The 27,091-nt window shown below is 48.5% G+C and overlaps 1 protein-coding gene across 1 annotated transcript in view; it reads left to right on the forward strand.

The window, feature by feature from the left end:
* Window positions 1-6,463: 6,463 nt before the first annotated feature.
* Window positions 6,464-27,091, forward strand: part of NXN (nucleoredoxin) — a 161,983-nt gene continuing 141,355 nt past the window's right edge. The window contains exon 1 of the mRNA XM_047759160.1: window positions 6,464-6,941. Within this exon, the coding sequence (XP_047615116.1) occupies window positions 6,570-6,941 (372 nt within the window). The 5' untranslated portion in view covers window positions 6,464-6,569. The remainder of the gene's footprint in view (window positions 6,942-27,091) is intronic.

Genomic DNA, 27,091 nt, shown 5'->3' on the forward strand with positions numbered 1-27,091 from the left:
CCCGTGGGACCTTGCGCGCACAGCCACCGAGACGCAACAGCAGATTCGCCACACCGGGCGAGTCCAAAGAAGTCGCGGAAGTCTGTTCGCGCACACGCGGCAGAAGTGCTATCATGTTCTCTCAAAACCTTCTGTGAACACGGAATCAGGCTTGTGCAACATTCCCGACGGCAATGATAAATAAGAGTCAGAGTCACCAGAAAGGTCTCTCTTCGTGACTGAAGCGCGGTGCGTACTGGGATTTGTAGTTCTAATAGGTACACCCCCAGACAGTTCCCAGGAAGCCTTGCGCGGACACTCGCGTCTCTGCCTCTTCTGGAGCTCCTGACAGGCGGAAGGGAGGGAGGGTGCAGCGCGAAGGAGAGCCAGCAGGGGGCGCGCGAGCCTCATCTCTGCCCTGAGAGCCAACTGATTCCTTGCGGGTGTTGTGGGATGTCAGTGGGCTAAAGTGCTTGCCAAATTGACGTAGCATAAATGTATGGAATAAATGTTTTATTCAGCAATTAAGCCATTGAGGGGAGAGAGAAGGGGCCAAAAATGAGTGAACAAATGAGTGAAGCTAGGCAAGCTAAGAAAAATCCGGTACAGTGGTAGGAAGTGGAGTGAGGCTGCTACCCCAACCAGGAGTCAGTGGAATGAGCGGTGTGGGACTAGCATTGCCATGCAAAGCCAAATCTACATTATGCTGAGTCAGTTAAAGTGCTTACGAACTTGCAGACTCAGAACCTGAAGGTTAACTGTGAGATAGCACCGTATATGAATTCAGAAGAACTTTTGCAGTAGTGTCGATGGCACTAAAATAGATCCCTAAATATTGTATTGATCCAGACTAGGAGTGTTTGGGTGTATCAGCTAAGAGAGCTGTAAATGGAAGCAGAAGGTGATGAGCAGAAGCCAGTCTACTGAGACACCTCTTTGGTCGCCAGAGTTCTCTGTGCCTCTAAGCAGAGCATGTGGTTCACTTGCTTCTGCTCCCACCAGACCGCTGAACAAGCACGCCCTGAGGTCTCCAGTGCTTCCCAGTTGTTGAAACTAGTTCAGCCGCCTTTCACTTGACTCCTCAGCTGTATGTGATACTGTGGATTCCTCCCTGCTTCGGAGTTTCTTCGCAGTTTCGCTTCGGTGGAGCCTCTGTCCTGGTTTTGCTAGAATCTCTCCAATTCCTCAGACTTTGCAGGCACCTCTGCCTGATCCTTTCCTGTTGGATGCTCAGGGCCTCATCCTTTATCCTCTTCTCATGCACCTTGCTCTCTCTGAAGCTGTTCACCCACTCATGGCTTCTACCACCACCTCTAACAGAGCAATGGCTCCCAGATTTTTATCTCCAGCTTCAATCCTTCTCGGCAGCATGAAAACCAGTCATTTCCTATAGGCACCTCAAACTCAACACACCCTGCCACCCCCCCTTTCCTTCCAGATGAATGAGGGGCCCAGGACTCTGATTCATGCCTTAAGAGCCAAAGTTGGATCTGAGAGAAGTTGGGACAGCCCCATAGGCAGGTCTCAGGCAAGGGCCTTGGAAACAAGGAGCGATCTAAATGGTTAACCGGTGCGGCTGGTTAGAGAGCAATCATCGGTCCCCAAATGGAGCGTCAGCATCGGAGTTGAGCTGAGACCCAAGTCAGCACAGAGAGGAATTCCGTGGGACCATGCTGTGTTTTCGGACTGAGATGGCCCGGATCACAAATGGAGACCACAGATGCTCTGGTCTGCTGCTCTCTCTCCCCACCCTCGCCTTCCACAGTGGAATGGGTTTCACTGAATGGAGAACTTGAACCTCCTCAAGCATATTCCGAAAGTGAGAAGTGGTTTCCCACATCTGTTTCTCTGGCCGGAACCTTTGCAGGTGCCCAAGGAACTTTATTTGGCCCTGGTTTTGCTGGGAGCTCAACGGCTTTACCCTTACAGGCTTTCTGTTCCGGCCCCAAGGATGCAGAGATGGGGCAGCATCTCGGTGGGGCAGAGAGAACAGGAGACACTTAAAGATGAATTCAGTTCACAGGGAGAGTTGTAGGAGGTCGGGATGCTCTGAGTCGATGACCCACCACTTGAAGGACTCTGGGTAGTGGCGTGGAACTGGAAGAAGGCCTGATTGTATCTCACCCCAGGCATCCAGGCCAGCCCGGCTGTTCTCTGCCCATCGGGAGCCCAGGAGTAAAAGAAATAGTACGAGTGGTGTGGCACGGGGAGGTCTGGGTTGAGAAGTGCACTGTGTCCTGTGTAGCTTTTGAGTTGGCTGTGATTTTGGTAACGGGGGCGGGGGGGTACTCTGAATAGTCCTGTTGATGGTAGGAGGTTCTGCCACATGGGGACTCTGAGTAGCCAGCTAAGTCACGGTGGACGGACAGTGGCTACTAGACAAGTGACTTCATATTTAAAGGGCCTTGTTGGAGTTCCCGTCGTGGCTCAGTGCAAACGAATCTAACATCCATGAGGACACAAGTTCGATCCCTGACCTCGCTCAGTGGGTTAAGGATCTTGTGTTGCCATGAAATGTGGTGTAGGTCATAGGTGCAGCTCAGATCCATTGCTGCTGTGGCTGTGGTGTAGGCTGGTGGCTACAGCTCCGGTTCAACCCCTAGCCTAGGAACTTCCATATGCCACAGCGTAGCCCCCCAAAAGACAATACATAAAAATAAAAATAAAGGGCCTTGATCCATGTCCTCCATAATCACAGGATGGTTAGGTGCTAAGGATGGAAATACGGCAGCTGAGAAATTCATGGAAGAAGAGACTAATAATAGGTGGTTGTAGCTGGGCCAGAGCAGGAGCCGAAGTATCCCAAGAAGGAGACGGTATCCACCAGCTCCACCCGGACGGCTTCATCTTCATGTGACGCGTGTGCGTCAGAGAAGAGATCCAAAGATGTTTAAGAATCGAGACTTGGTACGACCTCTGTACCACTCATCACCTGTGGTCACATAAGGCAAGATGTGAGGTTTTTGGGGGTTTTTTTGGTCTTTTTTTGCTATTTCTTGGGCCGCTCCCGCGGCATATGGAGGTTCCCAGGCTAGGGGTCCAATCGGAGCTGCAGCCACCAGCCTACGCCAGAGCCACAGCAACGCGGGATCCGAGCCACGTCTGCAACCTACACCACAGCTCACGGCAACGCCGGATCGTTAAGCCACTGAGCAAGGGCAGGGACCGAACCCGCAACCTCATGGTTCCTAGTCGGATACGTTAACCACTGCGCCACGACGGGAACTCCAAGATGTGAGTTTTAACATGGGCCATCTGAAGCTTTGCACACCTGTTTGGCTAGAGGTTCTGCTTAGGAAGGAATGATGGGTAAGAATTAGGCTTTTCCCCGTTTTCCAGTCTGTTTCTGATTTTACCAGTGTATCAATAAATATCGATACACGTATATCTTTGTGTACATATGCTGCTATAGCTGAAGGCTGAGGAATGTGATTTATGAATCTTATAGGTGACAAGTAGGTATTTGTCCTGTGCATGTTTTGTATGACATCATGTGTCTTAGAATGCAGTTTCTCAGGAATTCCTGTCGTGGCTCAGCGGAAACGAATCTGACTAGCATCCATGAGGACGCGGGTTTGATCCCTGGCCTTGCTCAGTGGGTTAAGGATCCAGCACTGCTGGAGCTGTGCTGTAGCTCGCAGAGGCAGCACAGATCTGGCGTTGCTGCGGTTGTGGTGTAGGCTGGCAGCTACAGTTCAGATTTAACCCCTAGCCTGGGAACCTCCATATGCCTTGGGTGTGGCCCCTAAAAAGACAAAAAAAAAAATGCAATTTCTCCAAAGGAAGACTGTTATGTGTATATGGCTCCTTAACACATTTTTTTTTTTTTCACTGCACCCATGGCATGTGGAAGTTCCTGGGCTAGTGGTGGAACTCACACCACAGCACCAATTCAAGCTGCTGCAATGAAAATGCTGGATCCTTAACTCTCTGCACCATAAGGGAACTTCCCTTAACACATATTTTAAAACAATAATAATTTGCAGAACAGCAAGTCAATTCATGTAAAATAACTACCTAAATACCAGTAGGGATATACTTTTTAAGTGGGTCTCTTGAACCACATATGCAGAGAGAGTGCTTCCTATAAGCCAAAGGATGTGGCTAGTCTTTACAGAAAGCCAAGTGAGTCTTCTCAGGTTTCTTCTTGTAACAAACACCCACTGGAATTATGATCTGGGGGAGTTCCCTTGTGGCACAGCAGGCTAAGGATCTGGCATTGTCATAGCAGCAGTTCAGGTCACTACTGTGGCACAGGTTTGATCCCTGGCCTGAGAACTTCCACATGCTGTGGGAGCAGCCAAAAAAAAAAAAAAAAAGAAAAAGAATGACAATTTTGGAATCCTTTTCCATTGCAAATTCCCTCTTTCCACACTCCTTTAAAAGGCAGCTGCGATATTTGGCATCTAACCAAGGCTTGCTGCACCAACAATTCTCTAAATTTTATTTATATTTCATGTGCGGTATGTTCAAACTCTCACTTTCCCAGGTGCCAGATGCTGGTCTGGACACACTCCAGTGGAAAGTGCTTTCCTGTAAAATAATAAAAGGAAAATGCTGAACAAACCACCTCTTTATACAGACTTGCACTTAGTACACCAAAGTTAAGTACTCTAATAATGACTTCACTATTTCCCCACATTTGCAGTCACCCCAATCCCCACCTCACCTCCCTCCACGCCAAATACGTTGTCCTCCGGCTCCCAGAGGATGGTCACAGCCCTTTCACTTGTCTTCAGTGTTTGTTTGAAAAGTGTCAGGGTGCAGGAATCTGTCTTGCATGCTCTGGATGCGGCCTAATGGAACCCACCCATGGGTATTTCAGATACGGTTTGGATGAGAAAATAAAGCACTTTAACTCATTTCCAGTCTTTTAAAAGATACCTCGTAACTTAAGGTCAGCTGTGTTAATAGCTTTTACAGGTTTTCACTACAAAGTGATGCTCTCCATGTGTCTGATAATAATGCTGTCTCTGCTGTTGCCCAGAATTTTGGCACGACCCTAAGAGTGAACTTGGAATTGGCCTTTGTGATAGAAAGCAATCCTCAACCTGCTTGTGAATGAGCAGCCGGGTTAGGTGGCCACTCAGGGTGGATATTATCTTAAGAGATTGACTGTCCACTCCTGGGGTCCGCCTCCACCTCGTTCACCAGTTTACATGGTAACAGTTCACTGAGCTCAAAACCAGTACAATAGCTTGTTCCAACCCAGAAAAATTGAGACCCTTAGGCATGAAAACTTATGTTTTTGCCAAAAGCTTGCGGTTATAGTCTGAGGTTTAAATGAACTCTTGTAAAGCAGGCTATGATTCGTGTGTGTGTTTGCGTGTGTGTGGAAAGCCACTGTAAAATAACAAAAATCCTCTGCTTGGCTTCCAGTTTCTTTTTCTCTTGCACTCTTTTCACTAGATGGCGATAGATGCCCAAAAAATAACTTGTAAAGGGCTGGTGGAGGGGGTGAGAGGGGTATCTTTTCCTTTCACTAGGTTGTTTAGTAGCCAAGCTGACACACTGTTGCTAGGTTGCTGGTGGGCATGTTATATATTTTTATTTTTCGTGTGTGTGTGTGAGGCAGGAAGCCCTGCCACAGATCTCCTGTTTAATCCAGGTTCTCTGTGAGCATAGGGTAGCATCTTGGCAGCTGGCAAAGGAAAAAAAAAAAAAAATCCCTAGAAATTTTCTCAACTATCAACAGACTTGATAGAAGCTCTGGAACCGGTTCAGGAGCGCAGCCAGCATTGATTTAGTGCTGCCGCACCGCATCTGTTGCCTATATTTATGGAGATAGAAGAGAGAGAGCCATTCAATGGTGACGAGTGGCAGTGGCAACCTGGGGACTGAAATCCCACAAGGCGACTTGCGATCAACTTTACAAGTACTTATGGGTTCCCTCCCGTTTGCCTAGCACTAGATCAGAAACCACACCAAAAATAATAAGAGGGGGAGCCCTCCAGTCCTCTTACAGTAGAGAACACAAAACATACACTCGAGAAATAAGTGCCCGGAGCAAGACCTAGCCTGATAAAGTTATGATTGTGTGGTGAAGGTGGTAAGTCTTACAAGCCTTGTGAGATCAGTGGGGTACGAAATGGCCAGAGGGTTAGCCCGTGTGTAGGGGGAGAGAGGAGGAAGGGGAGGAAACTGGGATGGGGCAGAGAACTCGGGGAGGGGGACTGTAGGAATCTCTAAAATCCGGAGAGAATTTGGAATTTGGGAGCGGAGAGGAAATGCAGGGCGAGGCGAGACCAAGCAGGGCCGCTTCTCCCTTCTTCGCTTAGGTTCGGGGCATTCCCGACGGACTTGAGCGTCTCGGGTCTGCTGTCTAGCCAGGCAGCATCCAGAGCCCTTCGGCCACGCGGTGGTAGCCCGCGCCCCCAGCGCCCTCGGCCACAGCCCGTGCGGAGGCCCCGAGCAAGGCTGCAAAGGGGGCGTGGTGTGGGCGTGGCGGAGGGCGTGTCGTGGGCGGGACTCAACTCTCTCCTGCGCCCGCGCCGCCGCTGCCGCCTCCGCCCGCCGAGCGGACTGAGGGACCCGGGTCGCTGCCGCCTACCCGCCCGGGTGCCCGCGTGCCCGGGCTGCGGTGGGCCAGGATGTCGGGCTTCCTGGAGGAGCTGCTGGGCGAGAAGCTGGTGACCGGCGGCGGCGAGGAGGTGGACGTGCACTCGCTGGGCGCCCGCGGCATCTCGCTGCTCGGGCTCTACTTCGGCTGCAGCCTGAGCGCCCCCTGCGCGCAGCTTAGCGCCAGCCTGGCTGCCTTCTACAGCCGCCTGCGGGGGGACGCGGCCGCCGGGTCGGGGGCCGGGGCCGGGCCGGGGCCCGGTGCCGGAGCGGCGGCAGAGCCCGAGCCGCGGCGCCGCCTGGAGATCGTCTTCGTGTCCTCCGACCAGGACCAGCGGCAGTGGCAGGACTTCGTGCGGGACATGCCGTGGCTGGCGCTGCCCTACAAGGAGAAACACAGGAAGGTGAGCGGCGCCGGCCTCGTCTGCGCCCCCGGCGTGGGGGCGCAGCTCGCTCCTTCCCCAGAGCCGGGTCTTTGCCTCCGTCCGAGTCCCCTCTCCTCCTCCTGCGTCGCTGCACGCGCTTCCCCTCCTGCCCCTCAGCGTCCCCTTCCTCTGCCCGCCCCCCGTCCCCGGACCCCGCCGGCTTGGGGTTCCCGAGTGGCAACTCCTCGGCGCGTGTGCCAGGCCGTGCCTGCGGTGTAAGTTTGAAACCCCTCGTCCCCACATGTTGAGAACCTCGTGTAGGGGGTGGCTGCGCTCGGGGGTCTTGACTCGGTGACCCCCATTCCCGGGCAGAAGCACGGGGGGGGGCCGGTTCCTTCCCTGGGCGCTAGACTCCCCGAGGATACCTGGCCCGGGGGGGGGGCGTGGGGGGGGCGTGGAGGGAGGGCGCTAGCCCCCTACCCATAATGCCCGAACCAGGAAGTTTCCTCTATTTCCCAGAGAAATCTGCTTCCCTGGGGCTCCTTCCCTGTAGCTCGGGACCCCGACCCAGAGGCCGAGGCCAGGCCGCCCGGCGCCCTGGGGAGGTTGGCTGCTGACCGTGGCTTTGGGCTTAGAACGGAGCTCGCTCGTGTCCCCTTCTCCCTCCCTCCATACCCCCCTCTCCCCACCCCCCCACTCCCCCTCCCGACCCCGAGCCCGCGCCGGGCTGAACTAGTGGCCACGGGAGAGCCTTTCATTGTCTGGCTGTCCAGCCGTCCTCCCCAGATGCCTCCCGGGCGCAGGACCAGAGCGGTCCTGGCAGCTCTTCGTTGCTTGGTTGGTGGGCCACTATTGTCTTGGCATCGGTTTAAATGCTGAACTGATCCCATAGGTGCAGATTGACCAGAAACACGAGGATTGGGGGGAATGTATATACTTCGCTGTCAACTTATCCCTCCTTCCCCCACCCCCCGCTGCTGAAATTAGCTTGGAGTTTTGAGTGGTGTCTGTTGGATGAAGATGTCTGTTTTAATAAAACGAATTCAAGAAATTTTGCCATGAATCGAAACAGAGAAGTTTTGGAGCGCTTTTGCTTAATTAGTATGCCTGATGCAATGTGTGACTCCAGCCCCTTCCTTTCCTGAGGAGAATCTGAGTTTGTGGAGTGTTCAGGAGATGGGCTGTTCAGGGGGGTAAACCTAAAGGTCCTCCCGGGATGGTCAGGGCACGCCATGTGTTTCTTTAATGTGTACAGAATCTTGTTGAGAGGCACGATGTAGCTTTAGAGCAAAAGACTTAGGCGGTGACCCCCTATGTCTGGAGTAAATCGTCCATGGACGCAGAGTAAGGTACAGACTTGGTATTTAAAGTATGAAATACAGTTTAACAAATAAGAGTTTGTAAATTTAACACGGGGAAAAACATGGGCTCACTAACCACGCAGAGACAAAACTTGGCATCTTAACCGCTTTTGAGGTGATGTTGCCTATATTTATGTGCTTGTGAAGAGGAATGGCCAGTCCTTTTTTACCTTGAAATGTGGACATTCTTTGTTTTCCGGGATGGTGGTTATGCTCCTTTGGGGGAGGAGTCATGTTCAGAAAGTGATTTATCAAGAAATATTTTCATGGTTATAGCCAGTTTCTATTGGCCACCCAAGTCTCTGTAAAACAGTGTCCTCATGGGGCAGGGCAAATGATTTCTAACTTTCGCACATACACAATGATGGTAAAACGTTGCAGACCTGAGGCCTATTGTGTTTTCCCCCCACAGGTGGAGGAGATAAATTTGCTGGGTAGTTAAAAACATGGAGCCAATTGAGATGTTTTGCAAATGCTTCAAGCTGCTTCTTGAAAAAGGAGAATATTTGATAGGACACAGGCCATGCCTGGTTCTCTGTGCTCTGGTCGGCCCCTTTGCATGGGAAAAAAGAAAAGAAAAAAAAAAGTGGTCTCTGGCCCTAGCCTGGCCCTGCTCATTCCACCAGGATGAGAGTCTGGATGACGGCAGGCAGCCCCTCATTTGAAAGTACAGTACAGATAGCTGGCACGTGCCCAAGCAAGCCATGGTGGGCGAGCATCTTAAAAATTTGGTTTTTGCTCAGAGTTTTTCTGACTCACATTCTCTAGTTGACTTTCTTCTCCATCCAGTGTTCGAGGAGGTGGTTTCTGCTGCTGGATGTTCATGAATAGGTGACTCCAGATCTGACCCTAGATTCATGGTGATAATACCAGGTTCAAACAAACAAACACTCCAGCTGTTTCTCATGGGAAACATACTCTTAGCAATTACAAAAGCTAGACTCACTTTGAAAGAAATTATTTTCTCCCTTGAAACCAAAGAGATGAAGAACCGTTTCTTTTTCTGTAACTCTGAGTTTTCTGTCTCTCTTGTTTGAAAATTGGGGTGCTTAGAAATCTGTGAGCTTGTGATGCCAATTCTATCAGAACGGTGAAAACTTCAGGACACCCCAAGTTCAGAGCGCTGAAGGGGTGAACCCTTCTTGCTGATGGGCTCTGTCCATATTGTTTCAATATGGACCATCGCATTAAAGGAGAGAATTTTGTTTTTACACTGAAGGGAAACCAGAGTTCCAGATTAGTAATTTTTAAAGTTCTCATTAACATTTGTTCTTAAAGCCATGCGTACACTTCCCACTGGGGTAACAAAGGGATATGGTTCTCATTACTTACTGGCTGGCATTTCTCTAAAGAAAATTGGAAAACTCTGGTGGGCAAAGAAAATGCCGTGTGGTATTTCTTTTTTGTCTTTTATTGATTTCCCCTTTGTATAGTAAGACAGTCTGGGGACGACCGTACATGTCAGAATTGCATTTTTCACCTGGCTCCTCTCACCTTGATTGGAACTGTGAGAAAACACCAGATAACAGGAGCCCAGCATCTTAAAAAAAAAAAAAAAATTCTTTATGGAAAGTTGTCCTGTTCCTGCTTGCATTGGGGGTAGATGCAAAGGTAATTGAAACTTCATTTTTTGGTTTCCAAGCACACACATAAATAGCTGTATAGAAATTGTAATTAGATGATAATAGAACTTTGAGTGCTTTTGTAAGAGCAGTTTTGTCGGGAAACATGTAATCCTGAAGTAAAGGCAGTTAGATTTGTTTTAATGAGTAGGTTTGTTTTTTTGTTTTGTTGGTAAGCATTTTTCAGATTTCTAGAGAGAAGAGTGTGATGAATAGTTGGAAAGTGGTGAAGATTTGGACTTTTGGGATTTGATCTATCCTTTTATTTTTTAATTTATTACTTATTTATTTTTGGCCGCGCCTGTTGGAAATTAAGATAACTCTGGCTCAGGCCATCCGTGTGGGAAAGTGCGACCCGTGGGCAGGGAGACATCTCGACAAGGCTCTTTACTTCTGCAGAAGGGCGGGTCCTCCAAAAAGCACGCGCCGAACAAAGGACCCTCCCCCATTTATCCCCAAGGCAGGTGATGTACCTCTCCCCTTCCCATGGGTCGGGCCAGGGCACACCTTCTTCCTGGTCGGCTAATCGAAAGAAATTGTTGCTGGGAGAAGAGGGAAAGAGGAAGGGAGTGGAAGGGGGTCGCAGGGCGTTTCAGCCGAAACCAGAGCCAAATGGAGTCCCCAAGATTTCCTTTGACAGAAAAGACATGACGTCACTTTCCACAGCCCTACAGCATGTGGACGTTCCCAGGGATCCAACCCGAGCCACGGCAGTGACCCCAGCCGCTACAGGGACAACGCCAGGTCCTTAACTCAAGGGAACTCCTGATCTATCCTTTCAGACTCGTATGGGCTACTTGGTTGTCCAAATGGAGAACTGACCTCTGGGATCTGCTCCACCGTCACAGAGGAAAACATGGGTTTTGGTCTTAGCGCCCCGGGACACAGCTTTGCCTGGGCCCGATGCCTGATGGAGAACATTTGGTCAGCATGTGTGCCCTGACATCAAAGGACGCAGTTCCACCAGTCTTGTTCTGGACAGGTTTGGTGGCCTATGGCTTGGTCCCAGAACTTCCTGCCTGACCGAAAGCGGATGAGAAGGTCAGAGCAGGAGAGCAGCAGAGTCAGGGCCTCTGGTCTAGCATTTCTGGCCCCCCCCCCCCCTCCAGCCAGGGGAAGTGATAGCTTTCTCTATTACCCTGGGTGGGTTGCTGGTTCAGACTGAATCAGAGGCTTGGCCTAGAATTGCCTTGCCTCCCTTTGGCTCTTTGGATGGGGCGAGATTTGGTATCAACCCTAAGAGTCTTACAGCGCGCTCTCTCCCAGTTCTTCCTCTTGCAAATCCAAATACCCTAGCCACTAAGAGAGTGATTTCTGCAACGCTGACAGACCACATATGTCTTCTGCATAAGGAGCCTGGGCCAAGACAGGCTCCCTCTATTGCCTGTGTTTCCAGGACTTGGATCCGCCTCCTAAAAGACAACAATCTGATTAGAGTAACATGAGCAATTTTCCTTGAGAGGTTTCCTAGTTTCATGATTTGTAATATGTTTTTTAATCTCATTTTTCCTCTCTGTATAATGAAGCCGTCTAGTGTTGTGGCTGAAAATCCAGACGCTTGTCCACTTGCCTGAGTTTAGAACCTGGCTCTGCCGTGTAGGAGCTGTGTGACCTTGTGCAAGTTACCCTACCTCTCTGTGCCTCAGGTTCTTCCTCTATAAAATGGCGATAACAGCCCCTGCCTCACAGGATTGTTGTGAAGACTATACAAGATAGTCTACCCAGGCCTGGTATATAGTATGTGCTCAGTAAGTGCTCGTATTATTTGTTCATAAATAATCATGAACTTTAGTAATGCATTTTATTGAGGGAGCCTTTGGAATATATCACATGACAGAATTGCAAACCTGTTAGGTGTCTTTGGTAACATTTCAAACAAATGACTTTTACAAGCATACAAGGGGGTGTGATGGAGGACTTGAAAGGCTTGCCCTAGAAGAGATTATAATCGGGGAGAAAGAGCTAGAAAAATGAAACAAAAGCAAAGGACTATAACAAACACCGACCCCTGGAGGACTGATGGTGCTGATATTTGCCAGTGCAACTTGAGGCAGCGGTTCTGGGAAGCCTGGGCACAATAAAGGGTAACAGCTTTCGGATGAGGGGGCACCCTTCCCGAGAGGGGGGATTCAGTACGTTCTTAGGTGATCTTTTTGGGGTGGTTTTGCTCAGCCCTTAGGCGTGTCTGCCTCTGATCCCGGCCACTGCACTCTGGGCCGCGTGAGGGCTGGAGGTGCCCGTCCCGGGAGCGGTAGACAGACACCTCGCCCCCTACCTCGGAGCCGCCTCCCTTCCCGGCTGTGGAATGTCGTCGGGTAGGTTTGTCCAGACCGGTGGCGGTTTGCGGGCCTTCTGCTTGTTTTCCAGTTAGCGGCGCAGGCCGGCGGCCGGGCCGTCCTCAGCGCTTCCTGATGGCTTTGCCTTCTGATAGAGTGGGTTGGAATGGGAACCAGAGCACAGAGGAAAGCGGTGGGTTTTGAGGTTAGGGTCACTGATTTCATTTACCCGTTTTCTCCCCCCACCCCCCTCTTTTTTTTTTTTTTTAATCCCTGTTCCTTGTGGTTTGAGGCCTTGTTTTAATATCTGCGCAAATTGGAGAAAGAGGGCTTTGTGTTGCATGTAGCTGGAGTGGGGGATGAACGGGTGCCTCAGTCGGGGTGTGTGTGTGTGTGTGTTCTTTATTTTCCACTGGGACCTGGGGCTCCAGGGCTCCAGCTTGCCCCATTCGGAACTAGTCCGGGCTCCTTAGGGCATGATTGTCTGTAAGGGGGAGGAGGCTTGGTCTAGGATGTGCTCTTTCTTCACATTCTGAATTCCCGGCGGTGCTCAGTGTTAACCACCAGGGTGCTTAGGTTTCTGTATTTCATTAATTTACCATTATGCTTATTCTGAGGCACTCAACGAAAATGTCTCTGAATTCGGAATTCTTTGGCTGATCCTGACTTTCACGAAGCTCTTGCCTGCTGTTGCTTTTCCATCTTGCTGTTATTTCGGGAGGGACTAAGAGCTCTTCCGTCTCCGGAGTCAGCCTCGATTCTCTTCCTCCGCTCACATCCGAAGGGGACTGAGGAGTTCTCTTGCGGCGCAGTGGGTTTAGGATCTGCGGTTGTCATTGCAGCATCTTGGATGGTTGCTGTGGCCCAGGTTCTGTCCCTGGCCTGTGACCTTCCACGTTATGGACACAGCAAAAAAAAAAAAAAAAAGGCACCACGTCTTGTTGATTGATAACCCTCACCTGTGACCCCTTCTCGCCACTTCTACCATCACTGCCTGAGTTCACGTTTCATCCGGACCCCTGCGTACCAGCAGCCTTCTCTGTGGGCTCTCTGCTTCCAGCGCTGACCCCTGATTCCCACACAAGAGCTTCTCAAACTCTCTGTAGTCAAGGATCAGTTTCCTTTTGTTTTGTTCATTTCCAATCCGTCACACACCCCCATGTGGCCCTATTATACCTGAGTCCTGTACAGCTTGAACCACAACCAACCCCCACACCGAGGTGACTGGTTTCTGTCCTGTTCAACAAGACGAGCCCATTGAGCACAAGCTTGGATGTGCTGCTGGAATGTTGCACTGCTGCCAGTGATTCTAGGTGCTCGCTCTCCATTTCTGTGCTTGCTGCTCTGTGGACCAGTAACAGAGGACCGACAATACGCCCTGGGCTGCAGAACCTCCCCTTGAGCAGCACAGCTCTGGACCTTTTCCCGAATGGGATGACGAGTTGAAAAACACAACTTTGATCTTGTCATTCGCCTGCTTAAGACGTCTTCCGTCATCCCGCAGAGCCTCTGAGGTCAAGTCCAAACGCTACACCATGGTCCCTGACCATTCCGCTGCCTCATCTCCCACCTGGGCAGTGTGCTCTCCTCCCACCTGGCTGAGTTTGGACTTTTCTAAAATCAGTCCCGGTTTCCCTGCTCTGAGACATTTCCTGTCAATTTCCTTTCTAGATAGGATGCTTTTGTGAGCATCTATAGTACATGTCCTAGCACTTGGCCTTCTGTGGTAGATAGATAGAAGGATAGATTGATTTACTATCTCTGTATATTTTTTTGGTCTTTTTCATTTGACTGTAAGCTCCTTGAGGACAGAAGCCAACCGAAGGGAGGGGGAAGATGATCCTTGTTTGCTGCTGAGAACTGGCGAATATGGTTGCAGAAAGCAGGTGTGTGGCTTTTAGATTGATAACTTGAGAAGAAGGTAGGTTCCACAGCATGTGAGTTGGAATGTGCACCTTTCGCTGGTATTTAGCTGGATTGGAGCATTTAATATTAGAATTGGGCCCTAATTGAATTGAGTAAGTGTATATGTCCATGGGATGTGAGTGTTTTTAATTTTTTTTGCGGGGGGGGGGGTGGCTGCATCCATGGCATATGGAAGTTCCCAGGCTAGGGGTCGAATCAGAGCTTTAGCTGCCGGCCTACACCGCAGCCACAGCAACTCGGGATACGAGCCGCGTCTGAGACTTACATGACAGCTCACAGCAACGCCTGATCCCCAGCCCACTGAGCGATGCCGGGGATCGAACACATCCTCATGGATACTAGTCGGATTCATTTCTGCTGTGCCACAATGGGAACTCCTGTTTTTTATTTCGTAATGAGTGCTTTCAAGAGCCCTTCCCTGAGCAAGTGAACGTGTAACTCCGTTGCCTTGTAATTCTGTGCTCAAAGATAGGAAAAGACTGGCCTCTCCACTTCTGAATTGTTGAACATCTTAGCCCATTGAAATTGTCTCCCAGAGGGAATTCCTGTTGCAGCTCAGCAGAAGCGAGCCCGAGTAGAATCCTTGACAATGCAGGCTCGATCCCTGATCTCATTCAGTGGGTTAAGGGATCTGGCGTAGCCTCGAGCTATGGTATAGGTCACAGACACAGCTCCTATTCAGCGCTGCTATGGCAGTGGCATAGGTTGACACCTGTAGCTCCGATTCAACCCCCAGCCTGGGTACTTTCATATGCATCAGGCGCAGCCCTAAAAAGCAACTCAACCACAGCAGCTCAGGTTCCCGTGAAGCTGTGGGTTTGATACCTGGCCTGGTGCAGTGGGTTAGGGGATCTGGCGTTGCTGCAGCTGCGGCTTGGAATCCATCCATGTGCTGCAAGTGTGGCCATAAAAAAAAAAAAAAAAGTCTCCAGTCTGCAAACTTATCATTCCATGCTCCCCCCCAACCCCCTGGCGGTTCCTGCGTCACAAGAAGTTCCTGGGCCAGGGATCAAACCCACGCCATAGCTGCAACCCAAGCCATAGCAGTGATGATTCCAGGTCCTTAGCCTCCTGTGCCACCAAGGGAACTCCATTCCATGCTTTTATATTTCCTAAATAGTTTGTATTTCTCTAGCATCTTTATTCCAAGGAACTCAAACTGCATGTTTATTGCATCTTCTAGCAATTAGTAATGAGTTGATAGTAAGCGCCTTAGTTTTTCAGAGTATATTTGAGTTGGAGAACTGAAGCAAAGATTTGCAGATCAGGGTCACGGTGTTGAATGAAAGGACTCAGCTCAAATCTCTTAAATTCAACTTGGTCCTTTCTGTTCAAGAAATTGGATCTGTTCACACCCGGATCCAGCATTGCCATGAGCTGTGGTGTAGGCTGCAGACGTGGCTTTGGTCTGGCCTTGATGTGGTGTAGGCTGGCAGCTGCAGCTCCGAATCAGCCCGAGCCTGGGAACTTCCATGTGCCGAGGGTGCAGTCCTAAAAAAGAGTTCACATCAGACTTTCTCCAGGAGAAGGAGGGAGCTGAAACTTCTCTTTTCAACAAATAGCTTTTCGAGGGGCTTCCCTTTAGATATGAATAAGCCCCTGATAGAAGATAGAGGTCGTTTAACTGCTTAAAACATTTGCTGTTGCCAGGAAGACGGGAGAGTCAGAGCTTCTCTTCTGTTGTTGCCTTTCTGTGATGGTGGTTTCTAAGGACCTTTTTTTAAAAAAATGATTCGGCTTTTTTTAGATCAGCCTGGGAAGTGCCCCCAACTCCCCTTCATCCTACGCAGAGCCTCTGGGCTGCTTTTGTGCTTTTGTTCAGAGACAAAATTGAACTTTCAGGTATCCTGCCGAGATCCTAGGACTAAATCAGTCCTTCCTTTTATGAGGTTTTCAGGAACTGCTGTTCCAGCTTCCAGTGAAATCTCAAACATGTGCTTTCTGCTTTATGAAAAGTAAGAAGTCTCGTAATTGAAAGTTGCTTGAGTGCTGTTATTCTAGAGTGAAACCCTGTAATGGAAACTTTTGTTCTGTGGCATCTGTGATTAAAGGCAAACATAAATTTTCTGCTGCTTGCTGGTCATATAACTCTTGGACCAGATATACAATGTATTTTTGTATGAATTACACCTCAAAAACCCCTTTTTAAAAAATAGTTTAAGCTTAAACTTCAGCATTCCTTTCTAGTACAACTGTCGAGGGCTCCCCATTAGATTATTTTGAGGGAGATGCCAATTACAGGTAAGTTTAAGTAATGTTTCCACAGTTAATAAAGCTTTTATCTTGGGTCATTGTTGAGTCATCATAAAACAGGGTGTGGTGAGTTTTGCTGTTCTAGGAGTAGGATTTCCCTCTTTCTTTTCCTGGGTGAATTTTATCCAGATGAATCTTTTTTTTTTTTTTTTACAATTTTGTTATTTGTCTTTTTTGGTCAATATCCCTGGGATAAAAATCTGAATGAATCGAGTGTGTTTAAAGCCAAAAGAGGCTGCCTTTTCTCCCCCTTAGACGTGATCAGGTCAAGACAGCTTCCTTTTGATCACCGTGGCTCCCAGCATAGCTGCCTCATCTGTTCCTCATTTTTAGGGTTTGACTCGAAATATGAAGATTGGGCGGAACAACAGGCAACAGGCAGAGTCACAGTGTTACCCTCTGAGCTCTGGATTGCAGTGGATGTGGGTGTGCGGGCAACCTTTTTTCACACGGGGCACACGCTCGACTGCAACTTAAAGCATTTAAACCTGTGAACCTTCAAACATACCCCGTTATAAGTGGATATTTAGAATCTGTTGCACGGTGGGTAAGAGCACGGGCTCTGGATCTGAATCCCGTCCACGTCACTCTCTGGCCATCTGTCTTTGGTGCCGTCTACCTCACTTGGGTGTCTCCAAGTTCCCCATCAGGGAAATAGTGATGATGGTCAAGGTTAAATGTTAGTATTTACTGGAAAATCATTTAGGACAGGAGTTCCTGTTGTGGCAACGAACCCGACTAGTATCCATGAGGATGTGGGTTCAAGGCTTCAATCCCTGGCCCTGCTCTGCGTGTTAAGGGTCCGGCGTTGCTGTGGCTGCAGTGTCGGTTGCAGGTGTGGCTTGGATCTGGCGTGGCTGTGGTATAGGCCAGCGACTACAGCTCCGACTCACCCCCTAGCCTGGGAATCTCCATGTGCCGCGGGTGCAGCCCTTAAAAAAAAAACAAAAAAAGAAAGAAAGGAAAAAAAAAAAGGAACTGCAAACGGTTCTTCTCTCTCTCAAAGGAAAGACTCCCTTGGTCTCTGACCTTTGCTCAGATGATGTGTATTCCAGTGTCTGTACCATCTTGGCCGTTTCTGGCCCAGCTCTCTCCAGGTTTGTCTGGGACCTCACTTAGAGAGGAGTCCCCAGCCTGAACACAGACCGCAGGACGGTCTGCACCAAGCACACGGGTAAGCTTAGCACCTCCTTTGTTCTAGGTTTTCTCTGGACGTGTATTATCTCAGCTCGAGATTGCGTTAGCTGCTCTTTTTTTTTTTTTTTGCTATTTCTTTGGGCCGCTCCCGCGGCATATGGAGGTTCCCAGGCTAGGGGTCCAATCGGAGCTGTAGCCTCCGGCCTACGCCAGAGCCACAGCAACCCAGGATCCGAGCCACGTCTGCAACCTACACCACAGCTCACGGCAACGCCGGATCGTTAACCCACTGAGCAAGGGCAGGGACCGAACCCGCAACCTCATGGTTCCTAGTCGGATTCGTCAACCACTGCGCCACGATGGGAACTCCAAGATTGCATTAGCTGTTCTGACAATCACATCGCATGGTGTTGATCCACTGACCTTTTGGCCAACAAACCTCCAAAGTCTTTTTCACCAATCTCATACCTAAACACACGAGAACAGAGTTCCAAATGTTGTGTCTGTCACCTTTAAGAATTAGTTTATTTAAGAGTTCCCGTCGTGGCACAGCGAAAATGAATCCGACCAGGAGCCATGAAGTTTCAGGTTCGATCCCTGGCCTTGCTCAGTGGGTTAAGGATCCGGTGTTGCCATGAGCTGTGGTGTAGGTCGCAGACTCGGTTTGGATCTGGCGTTGCTGTGGCTCTGGCATAGGCTGGCAGCAATGGCTCTGATTGGACCCCTAGCCTGGGAATGTCCACATGCCGTGGGTGTGGCCTGAGAAAGACAAAAAGAAAAAAAAAGAATCATTTTTTTTAGGTTGGATGAGGTTTTTTTTTTTAATGATTTTTATTTTTTCCGTTATAGTTGATGTACAGTGTTGTTAATTTCTACTGTACAGCAAAGTGACCCAGTCACACATATATATGTGTATATATTTTTCTTTTTCTCGCATTATCCTCCATCATGCTCCTTCACAAGTAACTGGGTGTAGTACCCTGTGCTGTACAGCAGGATCTCATTGCTTATCCACTTCAAATGCAATAGTTTGCATCTATAACCCAGACTCTCAGTCCATCCCACTGCCTCCCCCTCCCCCTTGGCAACCACAAGGCTGTTCTCCAAGTCCAGGAGTTTCTTTTCTGTGGAAAGGTTCATTTGTGCCATATGTTAGATTCCAGATATAAGTGATATCACATGGTGTTTGTCTTTCTCTTTCTGACTTACTTCACTTAGTGCCATCCATGGTTCCATCCATGTTGCTGCAAATTTAGTTTGTTCTTTTTTATGGCTGAGTGGTATTCCATTGTGTATAGGTACCACATCTTCTTAATCCATTCCTCTGTTGATGGCCATTTAGGTTGTTTCCGTGTCTTGGCTATTGTGAATAGTGCTGCAGTGAACGTATGGGTGCGTGTGTCTTTTTCAAGGAAAGTTCTGTCAGGATAATATGCCCAAGAGCTGGATCATAGGGTAGTTCTATATTTAGTTTTCTGAGGTACCTCCATACTGTTTTCCATAATGGTGGTACTAATTTACATTCCTACCAGCAGTGCAGGAGAGTTCCCTTTTCTCCACACCCTCTCCAGCATTTGTTATTTGTGGACTTGTTAATGATGGCCATTCTGACTGGTGTGAGGTGGTGGATGAGTTTTTGCAGTCTGTTGAAACCTTTTTTTATGTCCCTGTGGTCATCTGCCATGATCCTAGCCCCTCTGAGCTTTGCACCCTGTGACCCCTCCCAGATCTTGACGCACCTAGGACCTCCCCTGGGCTTTAGTGGTCTGTTGGTCCGTTGTTCAACCAACTTCCAATCCAGCCAGTGCTGAATCTGCCTGATTGTATTACTGTTCAGCCTGCGTTTCTCCATCTGGTTAACGTGGTTATCCGAGGAGACCTTAACACACAACTTGCTGTGACTTAGCTATGTGCTTTTTTTTCCCTTTCAAGGAAAGATAGCCTGAAATGCTGTGTGTTTGCCAAGCCCATGCTTGCTTCTAAATCCGTCGCTTCTTTCCCTAAGTGGTCAGTAAGTGTAATGAGTAGTAGGGTTTTACCTAAAGGTTGGTGTCAACTTCACCAACCTGTCATTTGCAGAATCTCCCCCTTTTGAATATTGATATTCCTTCCCTCTGTTGGTTACAGGTCACTGATCTAATAGGCTTCCCCTCTGATGTGATTCATACCTTATTGGGAGGGTTCCTGGGTCAGCTGGGCATGTGTGGCTTGATGGTACATTTGTTTCCTGCAAAGGACCCTGGGGGAGGAGCTGTGGCCAGATGCACCCAGCAGTTGGTGTCTAGTTAGGAGCACCCGCTTTGTCCAGGAGGCCCAGATCCTGTGCTTCCCGAAGCCTGGGTGGCCATAGTGGCTGCCGTGTCCCCATCCCAGCACCTCCTCCCCCACCATCTCATTAGGGCACTAATGGAGCCTGAGGGAGTGTTTTCTGTTATTGCTGCTTCTCTCCCGTCAGACGTGGGTGGGATGAGAATTGAGAATCGGCTGGCTAATTAATTAAGTGTGGCATTTCGTTTCAAAGTTAGCAAGAGACAGTAACTAGCGACACAGCAACCCAGTGTCTTGGTGCGGATAGACTTTCTTTTTCTTTTCTTTTTTTGGTGGCCCCCACAGCATATAGAAGTTCCCCGGCCAGGGATCAGATCTGAGCCACAGGTGTGACCTGTGTGGCAGCTGTGGCCACAGCACATCCTTTTACCCAGGCTGGGGATGGAACCTGCGTCCTGGTGCTGCAGAGATGCCTCCAATCCTGTTGTGCCAGAGCGGGAACGCCTAGATTTCCTTCCTTCCTTCCTTCCTTCCTTCCTTCCTTCCTTCCTTCCTTTCTCTTTCTTTCCTTTTCTTTCTTTTTTTTTTGTTTTTGGCTATGCCTGCGGCATGTAGAAGTTCCCAGGCCATCAAACCCATGCCCTGGCAGCGACCAAAGCCTCTGTAGTGACAGCACCCAATCCTAAACCCCCTGGGCCATAAGAGAACTCCCTGTTTATCTTTTTTGGTGTTGTTGTTTATCTTAATATTTGACTTTTTTAGGGTGAATTAGCCCATGTGTTTTGAACAATTTTCTTGTTTTACAATGGATTGGAGCTCCCGCTGTGACACAATGGAATTGGCAGCATCTTGGGAGTGCTGGGATGCAGGTTCAATCCCTGGCCCCGCTTGCTGTGGTGTAGGTCGCAGTTGCAGCTCAGATCTGACCCCTGGCCTGGAAAGTCCATGTGCCTTGGGGCAGCCAAAAAAAAAAAAAAAAAAAAGGATTTGTTTTCTTACCCAGGTGTCTTTGCCCATTGATGATCACACAAGAATCTATTATACTCTTTGCAATTTGGCATCTAAGAATTCTCTTTCAGAGTTCTCATTGTGGCTCAGCAGAAAGAAGCCCGACTGGTATCCATGAGGATGCGGGTTTGATCCCTGGCCTTGCTCCATGGGTTAAAGATCCGACATTGCCATGAGCTGTGGTGTAGGTCACAGACACGGCTTAGAGCCCAAGTTGCTGTGGCTGTGGCATTTGCCAGAGGCTGCAGCTCTGATTTGACCCCTAGCCTGGGAACTTATATAGGCCGCAGGTGCAGCCCTAAAAAGAAGGGAAAAAGAAAAAAAAAAGAATATCTTTCACATGTTAGGCACAAGTATAAATTGGAATCAAATGGCTAAAACACTTCCCTGGTGGAAATCACTTGCCTAAATTTGCAGAAGGTCGCTGGCTGCAGCCCTTGGATGCATTGTTTTAAGCTTTTACAAATGTTCTTAAGAGTGAAATAGTACTTAATACCACTTGAACCGTTCTGTTTCATTTGGATTTGGGGGAAGTATTAATTTGCAGGGGCTGCGGTGTGGAACACTCTAGTTTTGAAGCACTCCTTTCCTGTGAAGGCTCAGTTGATGATGACTTTTTTTCCCTGAGATCACCGGAGTCCGTCCCTCAGCTGATATGGCTAGGGGCAGCAGTTACCGGGCGAATCCCGATCCTTGAAACAAAACATGGTACGCTTTCATCAGGAGATTTGTCTGCGTGCATACCCAGCACCGATTATGGGTTTACTGCTGTTTACATTAAAAAGCCGTTTATCTTCCTTCGCTGAGCATGTACTTAGACACTGTTTTTCCACTTATTAACTTTTTCCCATTTCCAAGAGAAAGCCAGCATTTCATTGCTTAGCTATAAAAATCATTCTCTTTCCAAAGATAACCCCTGTTAGAGTGTCTCGTATGTTCTTCCAGAAAAAGAATAGATCTATGCTGCATATATTAAATGTAGATGCTTAAGTTTTTTTAAACATGGATTTAGCATTTGAAATCAATTTCTGTTTTCTGAAAAGATAGTGCCTTCACATGTTAGAAAGTATTTCAAATAAAATGAAAGACATGCAGGGAGAACTCAGTGTTACTTCTCTCGATGGCTGTAGTTTTTGCTGCCCCTCAAGCAACCGCTGTTATCAGTTTCTTGTATGTCTCTTCAAAGATATTTTGGGAAAAGTATGGAGGTTGCTCAGAAAACTGAAAATGGAGCTACTGTGTGACCCAGCAATTCCACTCCTGGGTATATTGGGGGAAAACAAAAACAAAAACACTAATTCAAAAAGATACATATACCCTGATGTTCATAGAAGCATTATTTGCGATAACCAAGATATGGAAGCAACCTCAGTGTCCATCAGCAGGGGAATGGATAAAGAAAATGTTTATATAGACAATGAAATACTACTCAGCCATGAAAAAGAATGAGATTTTACAGTTCTTGCTGTGGTGCAGTGGGTTAAGAATCTGACTGCAGTGGCTTGGGTCTCTGTGGAGTTGTAGGTTTGATCCCCAGCCTGGTGCAGTGGGTTAAGGATCTGGTGCTGCTGCAGCTGTGGTGTAGGTCACAGCTGTGGCCCAGATCCCTGTCCTGGGAACTCTATATGCTGCAGGTAGAGCCCTTTAAAAAAAAAAAAGAATGAAATTTTGCCACCTACAGCAATATGGATGGACTTGGAGGGTGTTATGCTAAGTGAAATAAGTCAGAGAAAGACAAATACTGTATGACCTGACTTATACGTGTAATCTAAAACATCTAAAACATCATCAGATGAGTAAATATGCCAAAAAAGAAACACTCATAGATATAGAGAGCAAACGAGTGGTTACCAGGGGGGAGAGGGAAAGGGGAGGGGCAGCATAGAGATTGAAGGTTAAGAGGTAAAAATTATTAGGTTAAAAAAAAGCTGTAAGGGTATATTGTACAACAAAGGGAGTATAGACAATATTTTATAGTAACTATAAATGGAGTATAACCTTTAAAAATTGTGAATCATTATATTGTATACCTGTAACTTATACAATATTGTAAAGCGACTACACTTCAATAAAAAAGAGATTTTCTATGCATTTAAGGATGTGTGTGTACATGTAGCCCCGACACACACATACTTTTTTTTTTTTGGCCGAGCCCACGGCATGCACAAGTTCCTCAGCCAGAGATCACACTCACACCATTGCAATGACCTGAGCCATAGCAGTGCCAACGCTGGATCCTTAACCAGCGAGACCACCAGAGAACTGCCAACACACATCCTTTTTTTTTTTTTTTCTTTTTAGGGGTGCACCCGTGGCATATGGAAGCTCCCAGGCTTGGGGTTGAATCAGAGCTAAAGCAGCCAGCCCACTCCACAGCCACAGCAACGCCAGATCCAAGCCGTGTCTGCAACCTACACCACAGCTCATGGCAACACCGGACCCTTAACCCATTGAACGGGGCCATGGATGGAACCCATATCCTCATGGATACTAGTAGGGTTCGTTACCAATGAGCCACAGCGGGAACTCCTACTTTTTTTTTTTTTTTTTAAACCAAGCCTTTTACACAATTCTTGCTTCTATTCTTGGCTGCCCTGGCAGGTGCTGGCTTTGCTGTCCCAGGTGGGCAAAGACTAGAAATATTGTGTCATAGGCCCATGATAACTTCGTACATGTCTGCCTTGGACACGGCACAGAATCTCCTCCCCCAAACCCTCAAACCACTACTGTCCCCAGAAGTAGTGGGGACTTGGCCTGACCTGCTTACTGAGTCTGGTAGGCTAAGGAGACCTTGAAAGCATTTTCTCTGTCCTCTGAGAGAGGGGCCCTCTAGCTTGAACATAAAGCAATGAGAAGCCAGGGTCTGGCAGGTTCCCACTGCTGTGGCCTGCCCTTTGGATGAATTAAGAGGTCCGTTGTCTGAGGCTGTCCGTCCCCCTCTCTACGCGTATTCAGATGTGCACAGGGACAAAAGACTTCCCCAGGCCAGCCACTTGGATTCTGCTGTGGCTCTGTGGTGACCAGTATTAGGCAACTTGTATTTAGTATAAGTTTGTGTTTACTAAACTGAGCTGCACTTTGAGAAAATCCATCCCCTCCAGAATCCAAAATTAAGAGGCAAAAAAGGAAAGGAATGTGACTTATTTTCATTATAAAAGGATCTCCCTTTCATTAGGCCCAGTTGTCTTAGACTGTGAGCTCCTAAGATGTGTTTGAAATGTAACACTTGGAAAAACTCCTCTGCAGCGTCCTAGCTTCTGCTGCTTTGAGAAGAAAGTACAAATATCACACCCAAGGTCTTCTTACCCGAATCACACACACCCTTTTCTTTTCCCCTGAATATTTCTTATTCTTTTCTGTACGAGGCGGCTGAGAATACTTAGTACCGATTTGGTGGTAAATTCATGTGAGCAAGTCCTTGTGGATAATCAAAGGGTTGCTCTGGGAATTAAATAGAGTTTTTCAATAGATAATAGGAATTATGAAAAGCCAACTTTGCAGAGATCTGGCAAACCTTTAAAGGGCCCCTTTGGGAGGTCTCGCTGTGGCTCAGGAGGTAAAGAAACCAACACCGTGTCTCTGAGGATGCAGGTTCGAGCCCTGGCCTCGCTGAGTTAATGATCCGGCGTTGCTAAGCGCTGCAGTGTAGGTCTCAGATGTGGCTCGGATCCGGTGTTGCTGTGGCTGTGGTGTAGGCCGGCAGCCGCGGCTCCAGTTCGACCCCTAGCCTGGGAACTTCCATAGGCTGTGGGTGCAGCCCTAACCCTCATAAAAAAGGGGCGGGGGAGGAGCTTGACTTAAGACTGAAAGGGAATTAAAGTGAGTGTCAGTTTAGAAGCGAGGGTCGTTTCTGAAGTTAGTTGTAATTGCAGACGACATGCGTCAGAACAAAATTCATGATCTTGCCTCATCTTACCTTCGAGAAGGTATTCTCTCAAGCCGCGCGTAATAGTAAGACATGGGAAAGGTCCTAAATGCTCATCACCGGTGGTTAAGTACATGGTAGTGCTCAGAATCCTGTTGAACATGACTTAATGGCTTTTGCTGGAACGCAGAGCCATACTTCAGATGTTGCGCTCAAAAAAGCAAGATCCCAAATTACACAGATGCCATGATTGCCGCGCTGTTGAAACAGTTGGAAAGAAGGAAGATCGAAGTTAAATACCCCAGATTGCTTGTTGTTCTGTTAGGATGGTGGCGCCTTGGGTGGTGGGTCATTGATTTTTCGAGTGTTCTGAATGTAATCAGTCTGGTCACAAAAACCTAAGTCTGTGTGGAGAAAAGAATGTGACTGTTGCCTGAGAGAGTGGGCATCCGGTTTTTGAAAGCTTCGTTTTCGTGCAGGGGTTCCCCCCTCTTTCGGTCTAGGTAGCAGGCAGCGGCATCTGCAGAAGGATGGGTAACTGACGTATTTGTTTCTTGTCAAGCAGAGAAATGGGGAGTCGGGGGGAACAGAATCAACTTGGCGCCCAGCTTTCCGGAAAGAGGAGCTTGGAAGTGGACCTTTTCAAATGAGGGGGAGGGTTGTCCAGTGGGTTAAGAAAGACATTCTGGATATAAATAACCACGTGGGAATGAAGCGGGGTGGGGGGCCGGTCGAGAAGGAGCAAGTTCACTTGATCCTGCTCTAGAGCAAGTACGGGATGTTGAGTAGGGGATGCAGGTTGGAAAACTGATGAATGACAGGCTTCCCGTGCTCAGCGGGGAATGTTTTAACCTTTTCTAATGAAAACAAAAGTGCCTCTGGTAGATAGTCAGGGAAATACACCGTGGATGTTGCTGATTTGGAGGTGTGACTGCAGCAAGGGGACGGTGGCCTCTCGTGGGGGGCCGGGGCTCAGGATGAGAAGGAAGGTCTGAATCCCAGACACGCCCTATAGGAAGAAACAGATGCTTTCTGTACCAAGGAGGCCAAAGTCCAACTCCAGGGCTTCGTCCCGGGCTAGGCTGCAGAAATGTGTTTTGTGGGAGTTCCCGTCGTGGCACAGTGGTTAACGAATCCGACTAGGAACCATGAGGTTGCGGGTTCGGTCCCTGCCCTTGCTCAGTGGCTTAACGATCTGGCGTTGCCGTGAGCTGTGGCGTAGGTTGCAGACGCAGCTCGGATCCCGAGTTGCTGTGGCTCTGGTGTAGGCCGGTGGCTACAGCTCCGATTGGACCCCTAGCCTGGGAACCTCCATATGCCACGGAAGCGGCCCAAGAAATAGCAAAAAAAGACAAAAAAAAAAAAAGAAATGTGTTTTGTGTACGTTTCCTTAGCTCTTGAAGAAGAAACTCTGGGTTAATGGCTTCTGTTTGTTAAATAAAGGGAAGGAAATTCCTCTGGGGATTTTTCACTCTCGTGCAGTGTTGAGGATGGGGCAGGGGTGAATGGGGGGAAGGGGGAGCGATGACAGGGACTGAGACGCCCCCAAACTGGATTTCTCACTTCATTTGTGGTCCTGTTACAAAAATCAAGTTTGCCCTTTTCATTGTGTTCTACTGGCAGTGCTCAGCCGGGCTCAGTCATGTGTTTCTTGAGGATCTCATTTGCCCCAGGAAGGGTCAGGATGCTGAGAAATTAATGACAAGGGCCCTGTTCTCAAAGGCCTTTATAATTTAGGTGGGGAGATGAGGCAGGGAATCCATGGCACATGTACATAGATGTATATGAAGAATACATTTGACAGACACAGATTTAGGATGATGTCGGGTGTGTCGGTTCAGCGGGGCTGGGGTTGCCAACAGGAGCTCTCAGGAAGTCCCATGAGCTGATCCAACAGCAGCCACAGTGGCTGACCCCTCTCATGGATGTCCTGGTTATTTACTCTCTGCCCCTGAGAGTACTTACTCTTTCCAAGCCTCAGTTTCCCCATCTGTAAAATGGGAACGATAGTAGTATCTACTTGTAGAGTTGCCATGGACATTTGAGATAACGCATCGTATGAAAAGCCTGGCCCATGGTCGTTGGTCAGGCGGGGGTGACTGCTCTGTTCTGCCAGACCAGAAAGCTTTTGAGGGTCCCTTGCCCTCTTCATCACTGTGTCGTTCATACTTAGCACACTGACAGATCTGATGAATACATACTTGGCACAAATACTTCTTGAAAGAGAGAATGAACGAACGTCTGAAAGAGGAATGAAATTCCAAGCATAAAGGTGAGTCTCAAAGTTAAAGGCATACATTCTTTTGTATATTTTTGCTGCAATTCATAATTAAGCAGAGGCTCTTATTGCCTAACACTGGCCAATGTGATCACCGAGTGTTAAACTGGAAAGGATGTTGGGATTGGGTAGAAACTCTTCTTCCTTTACAGATGAGGAAACTGAGGCCCGGAGAGGAGGCGGCCACGTGGCTGA

This window comes from Phacochoerus africanus, chromosome 14 (genome assembly GCF_016906955.1).
Source record: "Phacochoerus africanus isolate WHEZ1 chromosome 14, ROS_Pafr_v1, whole genome shotgun sequence".
In the NCBI taxonomy this organism is placed as follows: Eukaryota; Metazoa; Chordata; class Mammalia; order Artiodactyla; family Suidae; genus Phacochoerus; species Phacochoerus africanus.